The sequence below is a fragment of the Lonchura striata genome, chromosome 1 (genome assembly GCF_050655825.1).
Source record: "Lonchura striata isolate lonStrDom1 chromosome 1, ASM5065582v1, whole genome shotgun sequence".
Classification (NCBI taxonomy): domain Eukaryota; kingdom Metazoa; phylum Chordata; class Aves; order Passeriformes; family Estrildidae; genus Lonchura; species Lonchura striata.
This window is the reverse complement of record NC_140703.1, coordinates 99,003,745-99,029,362: the sequence shown is the minus strand read 5'-3', so window position 1 is coordinate 99,029,362 and position 25,618 is coordinate 99,003,745. Positions and strand designations below refer to the sequence as shown.

At 39.6% G+C, this 25,618-nt stretch overlaps 1 protein-coding gene across 3 annotated transcripts in view; it reads right to left on the bottom strand.

Moving 5' to 3' along the window:
* WWC3 (WWC family member 3) overlaps positions 1-23,676 on the bottom strand; it is a 94,133-nt gene extending 70,457 nt beyond the window's left edge. The window contains exon 1 of one of the 3 annotated variants that reach the window (XM_085584375.1): positions 23,192-23,676. In XM_085584375.1, the coding sequence (XP_085440501.1) occupies positions 23,192-23,400 (209 nt within the window). In that variant the 5' untranslated portion in view covers positions 23,401-23,676. Of the gene's footprint in view, positions 1-22,648; positions 23,015-23,191 lie in introns of those variants that run through there. The other 2 variants (XM_021527756.3, XM_077781588.2) reach the window with 2 other exon arrangements.
* Positions 23,677-25,618: the final 1,942 nt, after the last annotated feature.

The following is a 25,618-nucleotide window of genomic DNA, read 5'->3' as shown; positions in this document are numbered from 1 at the left end:
TATTTATGCATTCCTTTGCAGTTAGTAAACGCAGATATTTTCAGTGCACAGTGCTCAGTTCCCCATATCCAAAAGCAACTCCACTACTAGGAAGCAAAGCTTAAGAGCTGTAGAAAGACAGCTTCAGCTCCCTCCCTCCCTGCCCTGAGCCTTTGAGGAACTCAGCCACAGGAAGCCCCTGACTTCCACCATAGCAGCACAGAGTGGCCCCACTGGTCCATATTTCAAGGTCAGAAAGTCACTGTCATTATCTAATTCAACTCCTGCATACTACAAGCCACAAAACTTCAGCTGGTAATCATTGCATCTAGCCCAGCCTCATAGGTGACCTAGAGCATACCTTCCACAGTGACAAAAGAAGTGTTTGTAAATACTGAAAAAATGTACATTGCAGAATAAACATCTACATTCTTTATCTGGAAGCACTGAGTATCAACAACCAAAAAGTAGCAGGAATCTAAAGTCTGCTGCAATATGATGTTGTATCATCTGCACATTACTATAAAGCAGTGCCACCCATTCATTAGGAAGTCTGGTATGTTTCGTTAGGTATTCCCTCATTAGTAGGCATTTTTTTTATTGCTTTCTATTCTGCTAGAGTAGAGCTGCCTTGGCTGAAGTTCTCCGTCCTGAGGGTGTGCCTCCTTCTCATCTCTTGTAACAGTCAATTAAAACAGCTCTGCCTGTTGAAACAATGAAGCACAGGAAAAATGCTGTCCCGTCCCTCCCCACCCCGCTGGCTCTAATATCAGTCTCCTGGATAATCTCAGCACTGCTAACCCTTGGACCCAAATTCTGTAGGTATCCTACTATTCACAAGGAATAACATTCGAGTCTGGTGAAGGTACAAGGGAGTTGAAGAGGGGAATATTGTTGCAGATGCTCGTAATAACTCTGTGAAATATGGAAGCTCGGGTCTTTGCAGATTTCATCTCCACTGAACACATTCCAGCTTCTTAGGATCTCTCTTAGCCACACACCTCTAGTGTTCCAGGATATCCAAGAGGATTGGTCCTCTTTTTTTGCAAAGAGCAAGCAGCTCCAGAAAAACAATTACAGTACAACCCCGCTCCTTCCAGGGACAGCTAGGAAGTCGGTTTTTCCTTCCAGTCTAAATACAACCCCTGTTAGCACCTGAACATCACGGAGGGGAAAAAAGGAAGCAGATACAAAGGGATACAAAAGGATACAATGGGAACCAGGCGCTGAAAGAAGAGGCGGTGACAGTCAGAAAGTATTGAATGAGCCAAGGAAGCACAGACAGAGAAGTAGGATACACAAGGAAAAAGTTAACAGCAGAGCTCAAGCAGAAGGGACTGACCAGCAGCAGTGTGAACAGGCCACAGCCTATCTGGCTGGAGGGGGATGGAAAGCTCTGAGACTGCACATGGCTCTGTTCTCTTCTGTGCTCTCCACTCCAACTATACCATAAATCCCACCTGCAGTTTTGTATGAAAGCTGGATTAACAGTTTGGTACCACTGAACTGGAGAGATCCCTGCTGCCCTAAACTGCACAATCCCATCACTCCATAGCACAGCTATTTCTAACACTCATCTGACCAGACAGTAAACTAATAGTAGGTATGCTTCAATTCACCAGAACTTCAAAATAAATAATGGAGAAAGGGGAAAGAAGCTATTTATAGGGGGGTCCCATACATCCTGAATGGAGTTTATTTTGCTATCATATGAGCAGAGAGGCAATGTAGAAAAGGCATGAGGTGAGCAAGATCTACTATTCATAACAAACTACCACTAAGCCTCACTCAGGTTGGGGTGTGAGGGGAATAAAGAAGAACTAAAAATCTCACCCAGATAAAAATCAGAACAGCCACATAAAGACAGTTTCACAACATGATGCAGACACAAATTCTGGCATTTTACAATGCTTGGTCTATGCTTGGCTATGCAATTTTAATAAATATGAAAAAACACACAGATGCATCACAAAAACTTCTCAGGAAGAAAAGACTGAGGCACCAGGATCCATACCTTAAAGAGCCTTCTAAAGTTTGGAAGAATAACACAGCCTATTTTAAAAGTTTCTGAGAAACTCAAGTACACAGCAAATGAAAAACTAAAACCTCAAAAGCAGCTCTGAATATCCACTGCTAGACAGTGGTACTGTAGCCCCCTGGAAGAGCACCCTCCAATACGAACACTTCCTTCTTTGCTCATGAAACATTAAGACCTAACAATATAAGATAATAATACAGATAACATGTTTGGGAATCAACTCATGAATAAATTTATCCATTAACACTGTTAAAAAAATACCAAATAAACACAAACACCAGAGCTGCACAGGAAATAACTAGATATTCATGAAGGTAATTAACTATTAAAATACATTAAATGATTGACTGACCAACCAATCAGTAAAAAAAAGTGTGCAAATGAAACAAGCTACTGTGTTTTGAGTCATATCCTCAACTATATACTCACTAAATACTATTTTTCCATAGTAATTACAATTTAAATCTCTTCCCAGCCTCTCTTCTTTTACTCATATAAGATTAGGTCTATCTTTAATACAGAAAGCACTTGCTCACATGCAGCCACAGAAAAACCACAAAGACATAAGAAATACGGATTAAATGAACATCAGAAAAAAACTGAATTAGGTTAAAAAAAGCATCTGCATTTCCATGAGGTTTGTCTGTTACTAAGTAACAAGCCAGTTGGACAGATGCATTCAGAAGAGAAACACGGTTTATGTCTGACATATTAGAATTCTAAGTTCTAGCAGAAGGAACATATGTTTCCTTTACTCAAAATACAGAAAATTATCTGCTCACAGAAGTTATGCAAAATCTTGTCAGAGTAACTGTTCCCTGCATTTGACAGCCTTCTGTGTTACTAGCTGAGGAAGCATATAAAGTTTCAATTCCTTTAACTCCAATGCACCTATTTTCTTCAAAACTATTTACATGCAAGAGCGCTAACCAGTCTCTGAAGTGAGGATGGTAGGCAGGACTGTCTACTAGACTTAGGAGCTCATCAGCAAAATTTTAGATGGGTAACAAACTTTTTCCGACAATACTAGCTATTTCCAGTTACTGAAAGACCCACTGACTCAATCTCTGAGCAGCCCAAAAAAGAAAAAAAAATCCACCGTTTTCAGAAGTGTTCTAAGCCTGCTCGCTTAGCTGGGCTGATGAGCAATGCTTCACGATATTCAGTAAAAGGAGGGCATGAAGAAAACTGAACCACAACTGCTATTCCAGATGTGTGCTGAAAAATGTGTGACTCAAGTGTGTTTAACAGAGCAGGACTTCAAAACTTACCACCAACTTCTCAAATGCTATTAGGAAACCTGAGTGAACTGAAAGGGAAACTATGGCGCATGGGAAGGCAGCATACAAGCCTGACAGGGAAATCCCAGAAAAATATGGTAATGACTCTTACATTCCCTTCTCCAAACAATTACATGTTCTGTCATTTTCTAAAAATCTTTCACCATTATCTATTAAGCAAGAAGAAAGCCTCTCCAAGACAGCTGTGGAAAAAGAAACAGGAGCAGTCCCTCTTTCCTCCCTCATCCTGTAGTTTATGCCACAACTGAATAATTTGAAGATATTTTCTCACCATTTCCTAGACTGCTGCTGCCAGGAAAGCCTTTCTTCTGCCATCACCCTTCGTCTAGCTTCCTTCTGCACACCCTACTTCCCCATAAGTGAACCCAGATGCTTACATACGTAGCCACTCTCTGCTCGTCCCAGCATTAAATCCACAGGACTCTTATTCACAGGATTTGATTTTTTGAATTCATACTGCCACAGCACAACAAGGAACTACTAAAGACAGAAGCTGTAAGATGAGCAAATGTCCATCCCTTCCCTACTCTTCACAGTAGTTGAAGGACCTAAATTTTTTTATGTCCTCAAGTTCACTCCCCTGACAATTTTGCCTTCAAATTCTGCTCAGAATATAATGAAAATATCACCAGTTAAATAAATTATTATCATATTGCATTAAATCCATTCCTCCCCCATGCTACTGATAAGGTGTTTCTAACAACCATCCAGCAGCAAGTCTTCTCAGCCTATCCAGTCATCTTTATTTGGTTTTCACAACAGCCTTCTGAGGCAAGGAACATCACTGCACAGCCAGTTAAACCCTGTTGCTGTGCTGCTTGTCAGTGAAAGCCTGAATTCTACAGATATGACTGGTCTAGGTCCCCTCCTACCCTCTGGCCATATATTGAGCAATCATGTTACTCACAATGACTTAATGATTCTAATTTCTTCAAAAATTAGTTTTACAGAGACAATTTTCCCTAACTCCTCTCAACAAAGAAGCATTAACAAATACACCAATTTAAGACACCAGTCAAGTCTCAAGTGGAATACTGATTTGGGCAAGAATACCAATCTGACCCACTCCCCACAAACCAAAGCCCAAACTCTCTAAAGAGAGAACCATGCAAATGTATCAATTCCCTGAGACACCTCTGGATCACACTGCTTCCAGGGGTGGCACTAAAGCGATGCTGAGGGCAGATAACCATGCACAAACACACATTTCCACTGATTGAGTAATCTGCATTTCTCAAAATTCCAGCAAACACATAAAAGGGACATTTTTCTTCTTTGTAGAAAATGAGTGCTGACAGAAGCAGAGGACAGGATAACATTGCTGTTGACATAATACAAATTCAGAATACTTAAAAGGATAACACATAATTTATTGACAACTGAGCCAAAACAATTTCATAACTTATGCAATCCAAGAACAGCATAAAAGTAAAAAAAAAGTTAATGGACTCTAATTGATATTAAAAAGGAAAACTAATTACACAAATGCCATTTTAAATAGTAGCTTATTCTAACACATGGTTTAATTTAATAGGTATTAAATATATTGTAACAATGGACAAGTTCTTCCAGCAATTTTTAGCATCTCTCAAAATCAATGTTGAGAAGAAAAAAAGAAATCATTGCCTTCAGAGATCCACCATAAAAATAATTTCTTGATTCTCTCAAAAGTGACCATGAAAATGAACTTGTCTTGCCCTCAGTAACAGTTCATCCTCATATATTTTGTACAATTAAGCCCAGCACATTGTTATGTTATTTTGAACCTACCTTGCTTTGATCTTCAATTTCCAAAACAAGAGAACTACAAAAGCATTCTCAAATGCACCTTTTAGATCAGACATGTGCTCTACCATGCACACACATATTAATGGCACAGAGTATACTGTTCCCTTTACATTGTTGCCAACTGCAAGCTTTTTTAAGTGTAAATTTTGACTGTACACAATATATAAATATCCAAACAATGACAAAAACACTTTCTTAGTACTGTCTCCATTTTCTTCTCTGGCATTTTTCTTTCCTATAAGCATATAAATGCCTTCTCACAGTACTGGGAGCAATCTAAGCCCTCCAGAGCCACAGCCAGCCTGTTCTACAGAAGGATGATGAGCTCCAGCAGCATCTCTATGAGCACCACAGCAGCATCACTGTGCTGCATCATGGCACGTGCTCCTGCAGCTCCTTTCAGGGTGCAAGAGTGGGAAGATTCAACTTAGACTTCCAAGTGATTGAATCATATTAGAAATATTCATGAAGTCATGGCTTTATGCCAAAGATATTTGCTTAAGATAACTTTATTATATGTAAAATGCTGTACCACTGCAAATCAAGAGGCAGTACATTATCAATCCGTTTAACACTGGTGATACATCCTATGATAGTACAGATTTTATGCATTATTTACAAATACAACCCCAGAAGAAATACCTAGAGGCTACAGCTCTACACAAAATAATATTAACTGACTTCTGTAAAGAAAGCAACATTACAGTAAAGGTACTGTAAATTCATATTATATATTATTTACCTTACACAAACACTTCTACATTTGTCTACACAGGATGTTTCCAGCAGACTCAAAGTAGCTTTGCCGTTGCTCCCATGAGCACAACTTCCAGCTAACTTCAGTGTGGCACAGAGCTCCATCTAATATAACCTAGCCTACACAGGGCTTGTTAGCTCAGGTCTAGTGATGAATTAACCACAGCCACTGGCTCACAACCAGCTCAAAGCATGAGCCAAATCTGCAACATAGCATTTAGACACAACTGACAGCATCTCATAATGAAATTGCTTACTCACCTTATTCACCTCACTTACTTCATCTAGTGGAATAAACTACTCACCTGTATTGCTACACAAAAAGCATTCATATGGAAGATTGAGGGCCCTGTTTACTCACATCTTAACTTACTGAGCTTTTCTAGGTAGAAAAACCTGTGCTTCATGAAGGTCAAAACCAAAGAAAACAATTTTTACTGACAGTGAAACCAATGGCACTCACTGCCCTTGATAGTATTTCACACAATACATCTCTGATACTTATGAAGAAAAACCACAACTGCTAACAGTTCCAGGAGGTACATTAACAGCAGGAATCTCAATTATAGACCTTCAGCAGGACTCTCTAGTCAAGATAACACTTTTTGCTCATGCATATAGGAAAACAAACGTAAAAGCACAGCCTAACAGCTACACTGGAAAATTAAATCTAATGCTTTGTTTCATCTGTGCATGAATAGTGCATCCACTGCACATACACACAGAATGATTAAAGTCCAAGTCTGTACCACAAAATCTGGCACACTAATCTCAAAATGTATTTCTACCATTTAATAGGTAAAGGCATCACTCGTTTTTTAGGAATTGGCTCAATTTTCAAACAAAACTGGCTACTAAAAATTAGCCAACAGAGTCATTAAAAAAAAAAAAGAAATCAAGGGCTCATAGTCCCATCTCCTATAAAAAGATGGAAATGTGATTTTTATTAATAACACAATTAATAGACTTAAGTCTATTTGGGGTTTTTACTATTGATGAGTTTTCAGATTTTAGGGAAACTCCCTACATAATTCAAATACCTATGAAAGCTTATGGAAATAGGTGGTCTGATGGAAAGTGAGAAACACATGTTCACACCTAACCAGGTGTCAGAAAATCTGCTCAGGAGCAAGTGAATGCAAATAGCCCAAACAAAAGGCAAAAAGCATCCAAGAGAACTTTCACCTTCCCAGACTCCAAAGTCAATCAGTTCTAAGACTCCAACCCACAGGAAACCAAGCTTCACCAGTTCCGGTACTCACGAAAATACCCGATTTCTATACATGGTAACATTTTCCATATAACATCTACTGAGAGCTTCTTCAGCACATCAAATTCTGTACCCCACAAGGCATCTCCCTGCCCTACCCTAGACAAGCTACCCAAATATTTTTCCTTCCAAATGTTATTTTCTTTAAAAATACATTAAATATTTCCTTTAAAAATCCACAGCTAGTCCTATTTATGTGACTATTTGCTGGGTGGAACAAAGTTAGATGCTAAGCTGGAAATACCATAGCAGCTGAGTATTTTAACTGGCAACACCCTTGTAATTACATGCCTGTGTGTCATATCAGCTAGAGACTCCACAACCTTACAAATCTGACATCTCCCATCTAAAAGTGATTTAGCAGGTTTACCATAATTTCACATGCACATGGTCACAGCCAATCTTGCATTAAAAATACCCAAGTGCAATGTATAAACTGTATATTCATGAGCTTGACACTTGTTGCTGATTACTTCAGTACCCAACTCACACAGCTCAATATGCCATTGCTCCAAAACAGAATAAAATTTTTGTGCCACACAATAATACATACACAATAATATAATTTATGATATAGTATTTTTCTGTATAATAGAAGCCCAAAGTCAAGGTCATATATTGCTTTTAATACTGAAATTTTATCTCTTTCTGAATAAAAATTAATAGCCTTATTACCTGTACTGTTCCATCATTATAGGTGAGCACTATTGACACAGGATAGCAGGGTTATACAAGGAAGCTGCTCTAAATAAACTTAAATTGTATAATAAGGATATTGCAATTCATTGTATATCTAACACTGCTGGGCCTAGGAGATTTTTTTTTCCTCCAAAATCTGAAAGCAAACATATGGCAGTACATACAAAGACTATACTAAACTTTCCTTATCACAGGTACCCAAGGTATTACCCAAAAGTTGCTGCTTAGTATTTTAAAACTTCAACTTTCCTGAGGCTTATTTTGTTGCACTTTAAAAATGAAACAAAACAAAGGAGAAAACTGAGCTATGGCTGGATTCAGTAATCCAGTAGATATCAGTCTTCACTAAATAATACTTCTCCTGATTAAAAGCAACCCACCCATGAGAATCAAAGAGACAGAAATTTGGAGACCTGCCAGTTCATACAATAACTATGTTTATTTGTCTTAATAAATATTTAAGAAACATGACTTGTGGTATTTGATACAACTGAGACCATGGTTAAAAGGCCTCTCTCCATGACATAAGCAAATACAGCCTATCCTCTTTATTTGTCCAACTTCTTTTCGACATTCAAGGCTAGTCTAGTTTTAGGTCAGGAAAGACTGCGGTCTATCATTTTAAACAAACTATTGTAGTAAAACGTGAACAGGAAATTCCTAACTACACTGTTCAAAGAACAATGATTAGAAAAACAACACAAGCTCACAAAGCACAAGAAGGGCAGTCTGGGTGGAAAATAATAAAAAAAGCATCACATACATACAATCACTTTGCACATTTTACTTTTCCCCTGCCAGCCCTCACTCCCCACCTCATCCTCCCCACAAAGGCCAGGGGTCCTTCAGACCTTGCCAAGGGAGAAACCTTCAGATCCAAAGGGGAAAAAGTGCATACCTTGGAAATATCCGGCCTGCGGGAGTTAGCGCAGGCATGCCATTCATTCCACAACATATAAATGCCCTCTTTAGAGCCTCATCCAAGCAGCAGTTTCATTTGGATTTTGAGGCACAGGTCTGCCTTGTTTTTCAATAAGCTGCAAGCTATTTTTGCCATGAAAAAAAAAAAAAAAACCAAACAACATTTTAAAAGTGTGCCTGCCTTGCATACACAGAGTATATAAAATGAGTATAACGTGGACTCAAGGAAGAAAATCTTCTGTATTAGCACTCTATTCATACCAAGAGTTCCATCTTCTAAAAAGAAACAAAACCCCAAACACCTAAACCCCAAAAACACAACAAAGCCCATGTGTTTTAAATTCTACCAAGTGTAGTACCTTAAAACAGTCAAATATTCTTTAACTGAAGTGCTCTCACAACTATTTTGAAATTATTCTGTAAATATCTGGACAACTGACCATCTTCACTAATGGGGAGAAAAAAAGTATTCCTAATTTGAGAAAGAAATCACAGTAAAGGGGAACTAAGTCACTTCTAAAATCCTATTAATACTAATGTCACTAATATTACATTAATATTAGTATTAATGCTTATTAGTCTGTATAACATCTGGTTTTTTTCTTTACAGAAAACCTAGAAATTTCTGGATATGTGTATTAGTATTAAAATTTTCATCCACTTTGAAAAATAAGCTTCTGAGCACATATATAACAAGGCAAAAGACAGAAGAAATGAACACAGGATCGCAAAAGACTTGCATTTTAAAGAACCGTATTCAAGGACTAGAGGGTAGGAGAAAATTTCCACAGTCAGGACACTACCCATATTTTCAGAGTGTTCCAAATGGAGCCAGAGTTTCGGACACAGGGTAATTTGTATTTTAAAGAGAACAGAAAAGCCCTTTATAAATGCTCCATAGATTCCAAATGTAAAGAAAATAAACTTACAGTTGTGACTCAAGTAAAAAATGAAAATTATTTTCTTTATCTAGTCACTTCAGAAAGAATAAAACAAATATCTTAAGGACCATGTGGGCAAAGAGTCATATGTGCAAAACTTCAAAAACTCCAGATGTTCACATACCAAACATAATTACCCCAAAGGAGATATTCCAGAAATGTATTACAGTATGTTTTAATGATAAAATGAGGCAGCTGTATTTTAATGCAACAAAATTTTTTAAAAATTCTGAACCCATTTCCACATTAGAAGAAAAAAAATTACCAATATTCCCTTTCACATACTTTTTCCAAAAGAAGCCAGTAAGGGCCAAAAATTTTTGTACAAGTCAGAAAACAGAAAAAGAGAGTCTTTAACTCAAGAATCCAAACTGAGTCCCATCAATAGTAATGAAAGTGCATTATTGCCTATGGGCTGTTTGGCAGATTTTAAGAACAGAGGACACATCTCACTGCTAGCAGGCAGATGTCCAGAGAACAAGATCAGCTACATCATCATTCTAACCAAACAGAAGCCCTCGACAGGCACAGACAGATACAAGATTACTCCCTGAAATAATTTCCCTAACACAATATTACAGGAGAGCTCATTCTACATACAACAATTGGTATTTCAGTGGGAGAAGTTTGCACAAATGAAGTACTCTCCACAATCACAGGAGCTTTATTTAGCCCATTTCCCGAACATTGTGACTAATTTTATGAACACTAGTTTTTTAAAAAAATACATGTATCTCCATTCACATGAATCACCTGCTGTTTTGTCTTTTATTAAGTAATTTTAAAAAGCACCCTATAATCCATCTTAGCATTAAAACAAGTTTACATGAAAGTTCTATGAAATGTTCAAGGTTTTTTGGTATTTACTTCTGAGAAAACTTAAGACTTTTTTTCTCAGCACAGAACACACTCCAAGAAGACAAAGTCAGGATATCAAAATCTATGCCAAAACTTTCAGAAACTATTACTGTAAATGTATTAAAAATTAAGGTAGCTGGTAATTTCCTAAAAGTTCTTGAATCCCTAAGAACAGATTTAGTACAAAGATTAAGGACATTCTTCAAAGAGTAAGGAGTGACATTTACAGCCAACTACATGAAACACTACTATGACTTTTCTTTAAAAACGAAAGCCAACAAAAAAAATTACAAAAGTAATCATGGTTCAGCAAACCTTCCATGGATCACTCCCCACAAACATTTCTCAACTCCAACCTTCCAGATGTAAAATCAGAATTATGTTTACTAAGAGAAGCACTGAGATTATAGCCATAAACAAATATTGTAGATGATAAATTGCCTGAAATTTAAGATGATTGAATGACCATTCCTTCCTACACAATTGTGTTTGGGTACTTGCTCATGGATTAAAAATGTTTTTTGTTCCAAAAGCCTTCTATCATGTCCAACTGAAGAACTTTGTAACACTTCACCAAAACTTCATGTAAGTGCATACAGAAAACTACTGAAGATGACAACCAGGAATTTATGAAGTAGCTTATTTTTCAGTAAGAAAATAGTTCCTGGGACTGGAAATACAGTATCTTCATTGCACCATCAATCCATCAGAATCCAAGAGCCAGCCTGATCATAAACCTCTTGACAATTTACTCCAAAAATAGGCTAAAGGGAAAGATTTTATTTAGCAAAATTTAAAGTGTTTATTTCACAATTTCTTGGGGTAAAATGTAGCTGTACTCTACTAAAAAAAAAAAAAAAACAAAACACAACAACCCAACCAAGCCATAGAGAACACACCAAAATATACCGACTTAAGACAAGTATGCAGGGTTCAGCACTTAATTTTTCCCTCAACAATATCATCTTCCTGAAGACATTAAGTAACATGTTTCAAGAACAGTAATCATACTTCACACTGCAGATCAGTTCCAAGGTACTTAGCTGAAACAAGCCATTCACTAAGATCAAAGAAAACACTTCTTAAATTCAATGTGTTATGCAGTGTTATGAGAAATCAAGAAGCTATTTAGGTGAATCAGTACACGAGACTCAACAGACAAAGATTATTAAATACAAGCAACAAAAAAGAAAGGATGAAGACAAGTTCTAGGAACTCTTCCATCTCTCTACATGCTTCCCTTGACTAAGGCAAAAGGCTTAAGAAATCTCTTATATCTTGAACTCCAATACACGCTGTAGCAACCTTTTAGTAATGCAACTGGAGAGTTGCTTCTTTCTGCAGTCCTGGCTATAAACAAAGACATTAAAGTATTGGATCATGATGCATTAAGCTGCATTTCCAAGGGCTGAAAACTGTGTGAAATCAAAAATAAGTTTTCACAACAGATATTCCTCTTTATGACATGACATTTACTCCTAAAGTTGCTCTACAAGCAACACAAAATGATGGCTAACCACTCCAGATACAAAATACAGCTGATAAAAAAATACCTCATTATTTTTCATTAAAATGCTTTTGGTTTCCTTCTCAGGAAAAGTATTTTTTAAAACCTTTGTGAAATATGGAGATTTAGTTAAAACTATGTATTTTGCTATACAGATGAGACATAAGCATCAAAATCAAATTGCAATTAAGAAACAGGCTACAACAGATTTTAAAAGTACTTTTAACAGAAAAATTCAGCCTCTGAAGCATTATCAAATTAAGAATGTGGAAGCTTACAGGTGTATGTCTTAAGGCATGGATTGCATTTGATTACTTGAGAGGAATCTCAAAGAAAAGCAAGAAACAAGCCCATCATTTCAAAGTACAGCATTTTTAACCATCTTTCTGCAAGCTGGTACTAGTGAACATTTTTCTAAAAAAATAATTCTATAATTTGTCCCAACTGAGCAGCTACATTAAGTACAGAAGTAGTATTCAAATGCCCGTGCAGAGACTTGAGCACATGGTGCTTGTTTATCACAAATCTCAGTACACCCATAACCACAAGAGCACCACTAGGCTTTCCCTTGAATAAACTATGAGTTGGCAGAAAAGCAAAAATAAGACAAGTCAAACCAACACAGAGTAGCGTAAACTTTTTTTCCAAATGTTGCCAATCAGTACACTGCATACAGTTGAAAACAAGCATGTACAAATATTCAATATGAATATATATGTTTTTTAATCTAATTTGGACAAATTATCTATTGCAGTTCCATCTCCAAACATTTCCTCTAAATTTTTTTTAACTGTATGAAGTAGAGAACAGTTACATTATCTCTAACAAATGATCATCAGGTTAATTTGTGTTAATCATCAACGCTATTTATAACTACTAAAACTGACCTTTGATCCAATGGACATGATGGTCATTAAATCAATTATTTCTTGGGTTTTGTGGCTAACTTATTCTGAAGTTTGGGGTTCAAGAATTTTTACCTATGTGCCTTATCATATCTTTAATACTGTGATTCCTAGTCTTTCCAAAAGATATAATCTGGGGGAAGTAAAAGACACACAAGTGTTCAGTTATTGCCAAACACACATATTTCCTTCTCCATCTCCTAACTGTCCCTACACTGCCCAAAAAAATATAAGGTAGTACACTTTTTATTCTGTATTTCTCTTTTAAGCACTCACAGAATTGCTGTTCAAGTCAAGCAACTTTGGACTGTCTCCAGCTTTGAGAAGTGGGTCACAATTTGTTTATGCTATAGAATTAGATAATTATGCAGTACTTCAGCTGCTTTCCCAAACATGGATAGGTCCTGCTTTCTAAGAAAATGTTGTGCATTATGGCTTTTTAAAAGTCTTATTTTTAGTTGTTTAAACTTCAATCCAGCATTAAATAAATCAATTTTGAAATATTATTCATTTTCAGCTTTGATACCAAACTTTGCATTTTGCCATAAAGAACCCTAATCAGTCATTGTGCAAAAGAGTTTCAGCCTAAGTATAATATAAGTCAAAACAGTTTCAACAAGATTCTCCATAGATATTTCATCTTGAAAATAACTCTTTCAGAACGCTATGAAAGATAGCCTTTGATTCTCTGTTGCTGGTTCAAGGGTGTTGATATCGCTACACTTTATTTTTGTCCCACTGCCAATTAAATATACTGAAATAGAAAAGTCTTTGAAAACAAAAATTAAAAAATGTAGTTGCTTTAGGTTTTGATGTTTACTAACTCAGCCCTTGATGGCAACCAGCTCCTTCAGCCAAAGAGTGAACAGTACAGCACAGAACTACCTTCATCCTGCAAACCACGGGGAGACCACCAAGCTCATCACTGGACGCAAAAGCCTTCCCCTACTCCAGGCAACACCCACAGAAAAGCAGAGAAACAAACTGAGAAACATTGCAGCTTATTTGATCATGCAACATGTACCTAGAGCAAGTCTCACCAGATGGGTAGCTGTATTAAATGGCTGACTCAAAGAATTAATTGGCTATTAGAATTCACAGACCATATCTTGTCAACCTTTTAGCACGCCCGCATTGTATTAAGTCCAAATTAATTTTCCTATTTAGTTCAGAATAAGAAATGACCAAGACCCTGTGCCATGGCAGAACAAAGACAACACCCCCATTCCTCGCTACTAATGACTAGCTAAGAACTAAAGGATTTTTTCCTCACAAAATAGGCTAGATTGGTATCAAGGAAAAAGAACACATCAACAGAGTCCCTGCTCCTCTCCACAAGCAAAGACAAAACTCTTGTTCATCTAATCCGAATATTACAACCTCCTCCTCTATGACCTGGCAATTTCTACCTGTACACATCCACCTCCCTTAAAAAATTCTCCAGATGCACTGTAATGATCTTTTGACAAGTTCTCACTTCAAACACTGGTGACAAAACCACCTTTTAAGTCACCCAAATAGCTGCTTTGTGGTTTTTGTTGTTACCTTGACATGCCTTTTCATGCTCCATTCCTTCCTCAGTCACACCCTACATTTCTACACCCAACTGAGATCTTCCTTGGAGATGCTCCACTCTCAAGATCCTTCCCACATCTACCTGAACTTATACTCACTTCCCTAACACACATCTGGTCCAATTCCCTCACACATCAACTTAGTTCCCTGTCCGCAGTAGCAACGCTCACCACTGACTTCACCAAGTCTAGTGTTTCCAAGCTAGTGATGATACCACAAGCTCAGTCCCCAAATCAGTTCTGCTACTTGAAGCTCTATCACCTCCTAATAGCCACTGCTATAGCCAGTGCTGCTGCTCTAAAAACTGACTCTGACACCTATTTTCCTTTTGTTGGCCTTTAAACATCCACCTTATGTCTGAAAATTGATTCCCTTCTTTTAAAATGTCACTTTGAAGACTGTTTAGAGAAGTATTGCTATACTATGGGAATATTTTAAAAATCATTAGTCAAGGCTGCCATTCACCAAGAGGATTTACTCAAAGAAGGTTTTAAACTGACTCATCACTTTTGCCTAATCCAATTCCTTATTGAATCCAACTGAATTGACATAAAGCACTTAAATACCCATCTGCCCAAAGGTTAAGTCAGTTTAGGGAAACTAAGCCAGCTAAACATTACCCTTCCCCAAAAAAAGACATGGAATACTGCTTAGGGTTGGTTGGTTGTTTTTTTCCTCATTTTTCTTACTGCAAGGTCAGATAAGCAAGGGTACCGATGCAAGAGAGGGGTGAGACCATGTGGTTTGGCAGGGAGGACATTACTGGTTTTGGCAGCAGTGAATTATTAGCTCAAGAGCACTGTATTGCCAAACCTTGCTGAGTGTGCTCCCTGCCCTGCCACAGAAGGCAATGAGGTAGGAAAAATACCTAGAGTGTGTTTTCTCTAGCGTGCTTCTTTCAACCAGAAACAAGCTGAAGATTACTTAAAAGCTGCAATACTGGCTGATTTTGCTGGTAAATGTGAACTGTCACATCTGTAGCAGATAAGATATTCAGGAAGTTCTACTTTTAACTGTAGGCAGAAAAGTGTTAGTTTAACTTTTTTCAACAATGTATCAATGAAATACTCCTGTTTGGCCTCACCTACAACTTTACAAAGCTCTACCTTCCAAACAACACAAAATTATAGACCAACATTATATTTAAGTCACCTCTGTGAAGCTTGTTAACAGGGCTCTACTATAGATAAGTTTCTAAGTTTTTTTACTGCCTTCAAGTATTTTGTTCTTATGTTTACACAGTGTTGTCACTATATTTATATGTGCTAAAAACATGAAGTTATCTCTCAAGCTAATCACTAGCATCCAAGCCTACATAGGATTTTTTTTTCTCCAGATAATAGAACTTAAACCCTAGCCCTAGCCTTCTGACATTTCAAATCTTTCCTTCTCAAATGTGCAGATCCTGAAAAGCAGAAACTTCCCTTCCCATACCGTTTAGAAGATATGCTAATGAAAACACCCAATTTTCTTTTTACAATGCCTGGTGCAGTTTAATTACAATAAATAAAACAACTGTCTTTATCAATTTAGATACACTCCAATTTATGTATATAAAAATAGCAAAATACCTTTTCTGACAGTTTCAAGCATAGACAAGTTCCAACAAAACAGGGTTTCTCAGTTTGCAAGAACCAGCACAGATGTGAGTCAATACCATGTCACAGAACCCTTCAAGAAACAGCCCTCATAACATGTGCCATCACATTGCTGTAACATATTCAAGGCACAACTGCTAATTTTGTCCTTTCTAGCATGCACAAATACAATAAGGCAGGTGTCTTCATTACATATCTAATTCCTGAAAATACTTCCATTAAGAGGTAAAAATTCCCCACACAAAAAAACCCTTCATCTTTAACAAAATGTCAAGAAGCTTAACAGGGGTGGCTGTCTTTGTTAATGAGATTTCTGTGGCTCAATAGATGTTTTGATGCTTTAGTACACATGCATTAGGTCTTGAAATTTCATGCTGCCTAAGCCAGATTTTCAAAGGATATATATTTTAACTAGCAAAAGCCAATTAAATAAACCATAAATCACTCTTACTGTACTATAAGGAAAAGCTTTCATCTTAGGAAGAATCAGTGGATGCCTTCTACCTCTACTTTTCAAGACACTGAAAAACTACTAAACACATTTATAATATTAAGTGACTGGAGATGTAGCACTCATTTATAACAATGCTAAATTGCAAGAAAATATGAATGCTCATTTCATATGGGTGCTACTTTACCAATAGCAATTTAAATCTCAAATCAAGTTACTTTTTTGAAACATTTAAATCAGAGAGGTAATATCAAGGGAGGAGAGGGGGCAAAGAAGTAATTTAACAGTATTTACCATGTATCAGCTGATTAACGTTGCAACATGTTAACACCTAATCAGAATCTACCAAACAAGACTCAGTTTGAAGAGCAGACCTAATACCAAGTAATGCTTGTGTCTTCATTCATACTTAATCAGAAACATTTTCATTGGATTAATGCACAGTATGAAGTTAAACATCTGTCTGAAGACCTATCAGATAGGATGAAAAAAATATGAACGTATCTCCCTCATGAAAGGCAGAGAAGTAGATCTATCATGACATACATATATATATATATGTATATATATGTGTGAAGCTTTCTAAACTAATGTCAGCTACAGCATGCCCTTAAAAATATTACTAAATTAGTCCAAGCAAGAGCTAAAGTACAAATATGTGCACATTGCCCAGAGAGGCTCAGGGCACTGCAGCCCTTTCTCAACACCATTTGCTGCAGCATGTATTCCCAGTCACATGCCAGGAGAGCAGCCTACACAGCTGCACAGCTTTCTCGTCCACGTTGGCTGCATCCAGGCTTGACATTTACAAAGAAAATTCAAAACATGTGGATCTCAAATACTGTTTTATATGCAATGCTTTTTATATAAACTCTATCAAGTCCACTGTGTTGCCAACTTGAGGTAATCAAACAGTGCAATTGCAGTGACCTAGATGCCTGAAGTAATGACAATAAATAGGATTTCTTCCTGGGTGAATAAAGAGAAACAACCAAATAGAGCAGCTCTCCACAGAGGATGGCTGCTCTGCCAATCCTTATGAGATATACTTAGCCATATGTATTTTAAACACAGGTCAAATGATATATCATGCAATGGAGGCAGTAAAAATTTATGGCCATAAACAATGAGACTTCAAATGATAACTGACTTAAATTGGGGGAAAAAATAGATGACTTCAGATACAGAGTAAAGGAGTCGAAAAACTACTCTGACATTTAATATCTACTATGATTAAAATCATAGCATATTTCTGATTTTAACTTCTGGATATCAGATGCTATTACAAATCTACCACAGAAAAGAGTTCTGAAGTTTCTGGTATCATCTCTTTTTATGAGCAGTACTAAAATCACTTATTAAACACCTCTTCAACTGAATAAATTCAACTTTTCCTCTCATGGGAGAGCATATTTTCCAGTTCTATACTCATTCAACAATTCTTTTTTTTTTTTTTTTCCCTTTCCAAGCTTCTTCATCTCTTGCAAGCTTGGCACAACAAAATTAGTATTTCAACAGTTCTCCTCCACTTTAAACATTTTCAAAGAATCACCTCCAAAATACATTTATGTACCTTACAGGTTTTGTTTTATATTAACAACCTGCATCATAGTCAAATACAGTATATGATTTAAATTTGTCCAGTCATTGAAATATTTTCTGAGGGAAGACTAAAGTAATGATCAGCTATCACTTTGTTTTGCTCCCATTCCACAAATGACATTAGCTCAAAACAAAACTATGAGTTGAGAGAGTTGAACATCAAAATACAACAAACAGGAAGTAGACAAGAAAAGTCTGAAAACATATACAAACGTGAAGGCGACATTCAAAAATGCTGTGGTACTAAGCATACTGCTGCGTTCATCTGTCTGATGTTTTGGAATATAAGTATTTGAATTCTAATAATGAACATCACTAATTGCAACTTTCAGGATATGGGTTTAGGCAGACCCAAAAAAATGCTATTTTTTTTTTAATTAATGCTTCTTATTATTGTCTTTGGATTGCTGAATACTGCCAACTGTACAGATAAGTTCCAATACACTATGAAATATTCTCTTGCCTGGAAAAGAGACCACTGACTTTCTAACCTTATTGCATGGTGGCATGTCAAAAGAGCCTTTGCCTCACTAAAGGCCTATCTTCCACTTTGGGCAAAAAACTTCAGAAGCCATTCTCATCACTACACAGGTCTCCCACCTGCCCTCAGAGATGCTCCTTTATATGGATCAAATAACACAAGAAAATTTATGAGAAAATAATTTGTCGGTAAAAATGCTTTTTTAATACAAAATAAGCAGGAGCTAAGGGACTCAAAGTGTGGAAAATTCTAGATTTGAATATCTGACATGAATATGCTTTTTATTTAAGTTTCTTACTTACAATTTCTTATTCCTTTATTAAGCCAGTCTGGGGAAAGAGAAATCACAATATGCAGCATTACACCCGCACATGTTTGAACACCTTGTTGTGCCACTTGCCATAACAGAGGAAACAACAGTAGTAGCAAACTTGTCTCACCCAACAGGAAAAGTCAACTAACTGGATAATACAGACACTTGCTAAAATCAAATATATGATAAGAATAAGGAGTCCTGAAATGGTTCAACAAAAAGTAGTCAGCACTTCTGGACTTCCCTGCCCAGTACTTACTCACTGAAACATTTCTGCTCTGCACTCCTAACAGATACCTGCCCCTAGTGACTCTGCCAAGCTGACTCCTTGTTTTAAACCCATTAGCCTTTCCTGCTTAGTTCCAGTCTCTACAATTCTGGCGTTTCAATAATCTCTTTGTCCAGCCCATCTTTCATTTCTTGAGCCCCATACTGACACCTCACACATAGTTCTTGTATTTCACCTTCCAGTCATCTTCCCTTCTTCACCCAGACTTTGCACGCTGCCCCTCCTGGTATTTTCTCATCCTGAAGATTCCTCATCCAAACTCAATGTTTCTTCTTTTCCCTCAGGGTTCCCTATACAGAAAAGAGCTGACAGCCTCACACCCTGAACCGTCACCAGACCAGTTTCTCCTTACTTGTTTCTCCCTGCTCTACTGGTTTTCAGTCCAGTTCCCCTACTTTTTTCCTCCCAGACTTCAGGTGCCATGCACCTTCTCCCTACCCCTAGCTCCTGATTGCTTTGCTTTCAAAACCCACCAAATTTCCCCCTTCTCTGTCAAATTCCGGGGCCAACTCCATTTGATCCCATATTCCTTTTTCCAACCTCTTCTACAAGGCCAGGGTTTTCCACTTGTGCTCACATAATTCAGATAATGAGGACATAGACAGAAAAAAACCCCAGTACCAGTACCCCCAATCTATGTTGCAGGAAGTTACATGCAGCTGCTAAAACCTAACCCATACGGATTTTATAATTCCTCCCCAACTGGTCCAAATGGGTGATTTCTCCATGCAAAAACACTCCTACACCTTTTAAGTCTAAAATCCTCACTCCAAAAGAATATGATTCAAATCTTTAAACCACCAGGACAAGTCACATTAAGAAGCTGAAAGACTCCCTCTTCCCTAGTTATTCAAAAAACCAAGACTGTATTTTAGGTGAAGTTTCCACATATAGCAAATCTAACAAGACTCATGAGCTCACGAAGTTTTTGCCAAACTCCAAGAATTTTGTCTAAGCTCTAATCACTTGAAAACAGCCTTGTAACAAACAGCAACAGTAGTAAGATCTTTGGTGCCACAAGGATCATCAACATCAACCACAAACACAGTCAGTCTTTTATAAATTCATTCACAATCCCATTATAGAACAGAATATCAATGTAGCAAGTACTGTGCAAACATGAGATAAAAAGGCAGTTCCCTGCCTTGAAGAATTTACAATCTATTAAGATAAAAGACTACTGCCATGAGATGAAAACATGCAGTGAATGGCTCCCTTCTGAGATCTACAAGATCTGCTGAACAACTATCCACAACCTATTAATGAAACACAATTCATGCAGAGCAACACAGTATTTTCCCAAACCTAACCACTGATTTGATACTGAACATAAGATCCTCCTCAAATCTGCTCACTTCATCACTCTTTCACCTCATTCTTCTTACCACAGAAAGTCACAAGGTATCTACTTGTGAGTCCTTTTTCCCTTCTCAGCCTTTATTATTCTGACTTGCCTCCCTTACCGTCATCATCTTCTTTCCTGAACTCCAAAATCCTTTATAGACCAGTTCTGCAATTAGCATTTCTTTGTCTTTTTGGCTTCAATGGGGAAAAACATTGGGGAAGGGGTAGGAAATTTGTTTTGTTTTGTGGTGGGATTTTTAATTGAATAACTATTTCAAATCAAATTCACTAACCAAACTATACAAAAGGCTCAGAAATCTCAGGGGGAGTCTTGGAAAAAAAAAAAAAAAAACACAAAACAAACTACTGAGTGCCAGCTAAATGGAAAGAGTCTATGGGGGTGCTTAGAGACTACTAGCTATAGGAAAGCTTGGAGGTGCTGATTCTCAGAGCCCTTAATAAAGTACAGCACAGCCTGCGGTCTCACAGCTTTGTCCAATTCCTCCTAGGTAGAAATAAAACCACTCAAACACAGAAATGGGGGGCTGAACTCTGCCACTCTATGCCTAACTCATAATGCTGAGGTACATAAAACACAAGCAGGTTAATCTACCCTCCACTTAAAACCACTTTTTGCAAAAATACAGCTTCAATACCACTTCACTGCTGCTCTTACCTTTCTTTCCCAAACTTCCTCAGAAAACAACTACCTTGATCCTTTCCTACTTTGCTGCTGCCCATGGGAATCTGAATAGCTGCAATGAAACCCAGAAATACTGGCCACTTTCTGTCATGCAAAAGCCAGACATCTCACTAAAATAACAACAGTAGTCTATTCTCAATCAGAGATTAACTCTGCAGTCATAGAACCAGCTCCTGCTACTTGAATTCTCTATAAATTACTGATAACATGCTCATGAAAACACCATCTCTTTTCCATCTGCCACAATGCAAATGTCTCAATCTCTGCTCTGCAGCCTATTCTTAACCAATGTGAAAAATAGATCTAAGTTTAAACCTTGGAGTGAAGTATTTAGACAAAATTTCAAGCAACGTGTGGCATTTCAATTATTTCTTCCAAACATGGAGCCATAATTTTAGCAATACTACATAAATTGAATAGTAATTCAATTTTAACACTGTAGTAAATGGTTAAATCATTTCTGTTATTGTCTGTATAGAAGATATTGTAGAAGACAAAACCACATACTCTCTGAAACATAATGGAAAGCATGAGATGCAGAGAAACAACAGACATCGATTACCTTTACAACACGGTATTAAAAGTAACCTAACGACATGTACATACATTTTGACGTAGAAAAATTGTGCTACCTAAAGCGTATTAACAAATACTTAACATCTCAGCAAGACAATACGTGCATGCATAAATACGTCCACATAATGAGATAAAACATTATCCGGTAGGTAAATATTTAGGCCATTTAAACAATTATGCATTGTCGTGCAAAACGACAGGAATTTCTCAAATTACTACAGTCTTTAACCCAGACTGTGCTTAATGTTTCTGTGGCCTGCTTAACATTCCAGGCATACTTCTGGCAAGGTAGCTCTCTCTGGCTGAGGTTCAAACTGTCCTTGTCCAACTTTCACTTACTATAAAAACATTGTTTAATATAGAAAAGCATACACAGAGACATATGTTTCTTATTTCGCAGACACCTATAATACTGACACTTGTGTTCACTAACTCCGCGTGGAAATTTTTAGGCGACCGCTTTGAAGCGAGGTCGTCTTTTACTGAGCAGCACCCACAGCAGAGCCCACGCTTCCACCAGACTTCAGCTACGACGCTCAGATACTGCTTATAAGGCATTTCTGCTAAAGCCGTAAGAGCTGCCCGTATTTATTCACCCTAAGTGAGAAGAAAAGGCCTAACTCGGTCTCCCCACGCAGCGCCGGGCCGTGCAGCCGCTGCCCCGGACACCACGCAGCTGCAGATTTTTGCTGCTAATTTGCAGCAGACCGCGTATTTGTCAAATTAAGTGCAGGAATTTCCCGGTTTGCTTACCTCCACGCAGCGTTATCTTTTATGAGGAGGTAATCTACCAAATTACTCCAGCATGCCTCCAGCCTGCTGCTGCCAATTAGTTCAGCCCGGCTAATAAATCAGGATGGCCAAGCCGCTCGGTTACAGCGGGGCTGGTCCGGTACGCGAGGAGTATAAACACAGGCGGTGTCAGCGCTCCTGCCTCCCCATCCTCCCCCCACACCGAGACAACGCTTAGTCCGAGCACCGGTGGGACTTTCTGCTCCCCACGGGGAGCCGGGGGGCAGAAAGCCTCAATTCTTTTTTTTTTTTCAGGATCAGATTTAACGTTTAACGCTTTGGACAAACCCATCAGCAGCAAGGGCAGAGGCTCTGCCCCCACGATGGGCAGCGGAGGGCCGATGTGACGGAGCCCCCACCCTGGGCCGCGGACCCGGAGCCTCCGCCGGCCCCGCCGCCCACACCCTCCCGGCGTCCGCGACGGGGGAAGGAAAATGTCGCCGATGGGCCCGGCCGCGGGTGAACGGGGCTCAGGCCCTCCTTCCCCCCCGATCTCACTCGTACCTGTCCCGGGGGTCGATCCACGAGGTCTGCCGGGTGTTGTGGTCAATGTAAAAGACTCGCCCGTCGTAGTCTCTCGCTTCCTCCCAGCCGGCGGGCAGCGGCAGCTCCGAGCTCTCCCGGCCCCGCTGTCCGCCCGCCGCCGGCCCACCGCCCTGTCCCGCCGCCGCTTGCTGCTGCCGCCGCCGCCGCCCGCCGCTCAGCCACGGCATGGCCGCTCCGCCGCCGGGCCGCCGCCGCCCTGCTCCGGCCGAAAGCCGCTCCCCGCCCGCCGCCGGGGCAGCTCCAGTCCCGCCCGGGCCGCGGCCGCCCGCCGCCTCCTCCTCCTCTTCCTCCTCCAGCACTAACAGGCGGCCCCGCAGGGAGCGGGACTCGGGCGGCTCGGGCTGCGCCGCGCCGAGCTCATCCTCCCCCGCGCCAGCCCCGCTCCAAGCCGGGACCGGCCCCGCCGCGCTTCCTAACTCCGCCCGGGACCTGCCCCGCGCCGCCCCGGCTGCCGGCCCCCGATCCCGGCCCGAGCGCCCCCGCCCGCCGGTCAGCAGCGCCCCGCCGCCGCCTGCCGCCCGGCGCCTGCCCCGGCCATCTTCCCTCCCTCGGCCCCGCCCGGCCGTTCCCACGCCGCGAGCCCTCCCGCCCCGGCCCGCTCTGTGGGACCCGGGGGAAGCGGCGGGGCCGGCCCGGCCGCGCCCCACGCCGCGGAAGCCGGGCCCAGACCCAGACACGTCGGCTCTAGGAGAGGGCGGCTGCCTTCCGCCCCGGGCCCGGGGAAAGGAGGCTGAGGCCCTGCCGGGGCCCGTCCTGCCCTGCCTCGGGGCCTGTGCTCCGCCACGGCCCGTGGGGGGCCGGGGGGGATGAAGGAAAAGGAGAGGCATGCTCGGCCTTCGCTGGGTTATCTTTTTTCCGGTGCCCGCCAGAAATGCCTCGGAGGTGCTGAGCAATCACGATGTGCACAGGGACATGGGAAAGGCATGGGAGTCCACTGTAGAGGCTCAACATATGTTGACGCAGTGGTCCTGGAGACCACACGAGTCACGGAGATCATGCTGTATCCATGGCTGGATAATGGAGAGTGGAAAATTATACATCTGGTATCCTTGACATCTCAACTTGGTCCCTTAACCCTATTCTGTAGAGCAGAAACCAGCTGTATCTGATTTGACCTGAACCTGCTGGAGACCACAATGCAGAGTTCCTGCTATCATCTAGAAGTACATTCCATGAAATTTTGTTAAAAACAGGCATATGGGACTGTGCCTTGGCAGGATGCTGCCTTTAGCTAAACCTTCAAAAATCTGGACATAAATAGTTAAGGTAATGCAAGCTAAACTTCTGAAAACTAGGGGGATAACAATATATTATCAAACAATCTTAACTCAGACCCTTGAAATTGGCAATACTCTGCCAGGGATTATATTGCAATTCCAATTATGTTTCACTTGCATTCACCGTTTTAAATTACATCTCTATGAACATTAATTGCTGCAGTATGGTTATAAGTGCAGGAAATTAGAGGACTTTTACTCCTGACTTCTTAGAACTTTCTCTTCCACCACCCCCCCCACCCAAAAAAAAAAAAAAAAAAAAAAAAAAACACCCACTGGTTATCCAAAAGCATTGCATGAGAGAGAGGCAGCATTATAATAGAATGGATCTGACTTTCTACTTATGTCTTGTAGGTTATTTCAATAGCAGTAGACTGTAGTTTTCTTACGAGAGTTACCATCAGCCATGATGTGCAATAGAGTAATAGGGAAGATTAGTGATGAATGCAAAGCAGTGTAGGAAGCTCTAAACAAGTAGATTAAAAATGTGGTAAAGGTGTAAAATTTAGCAAATGAAAGGCTGTAGATCTGCATAAGCGTAACAGCTTATGTTTGCATCAGCTCATCTCAACAGAATTTACTTCAGCAAACACTTGTCAGACTGTCTCATGTGGTCCCAAGAGTTCAGCAGTATCTCTAGGAGCAAGGTGCTGTTTCTGTGCTACAGATGTTTTTGAAGAGTATTTCAAAGTGGGCAGAGTTAAGGCACAGTACAAACTACATTTTGGTGGTTGCAGCTTCTATTATTTTAAGTATGTCTCCCAGATTTTCAGAAGTTTTGTTTAGCAGAGGTAGGCATTCTAAATGGCCCATGTCTGTATTAACCTTTTGGGACATTGGAATATTTTTTTTGTTTCGGAAAAACCTCAAACAGCTGTCCACTGTGCACCGCAGCTCAACTTTCCTTTCACTGCTTTGAATGCTTTTACAGCAATTACCTTAGCACAGTAGCTGCACAGCTCAGCACCATTCTGAGAGACTGGACTAGTTCATAATACCTGGAAGCAGTTCAGCCAGGTTGCTATAATAATCCACCAAGACTAATGAGCCCTGCTGAGGATACGTGCAGCACTGCCCTCCAACATGGGCTGGTTCTTCCTCATCACTC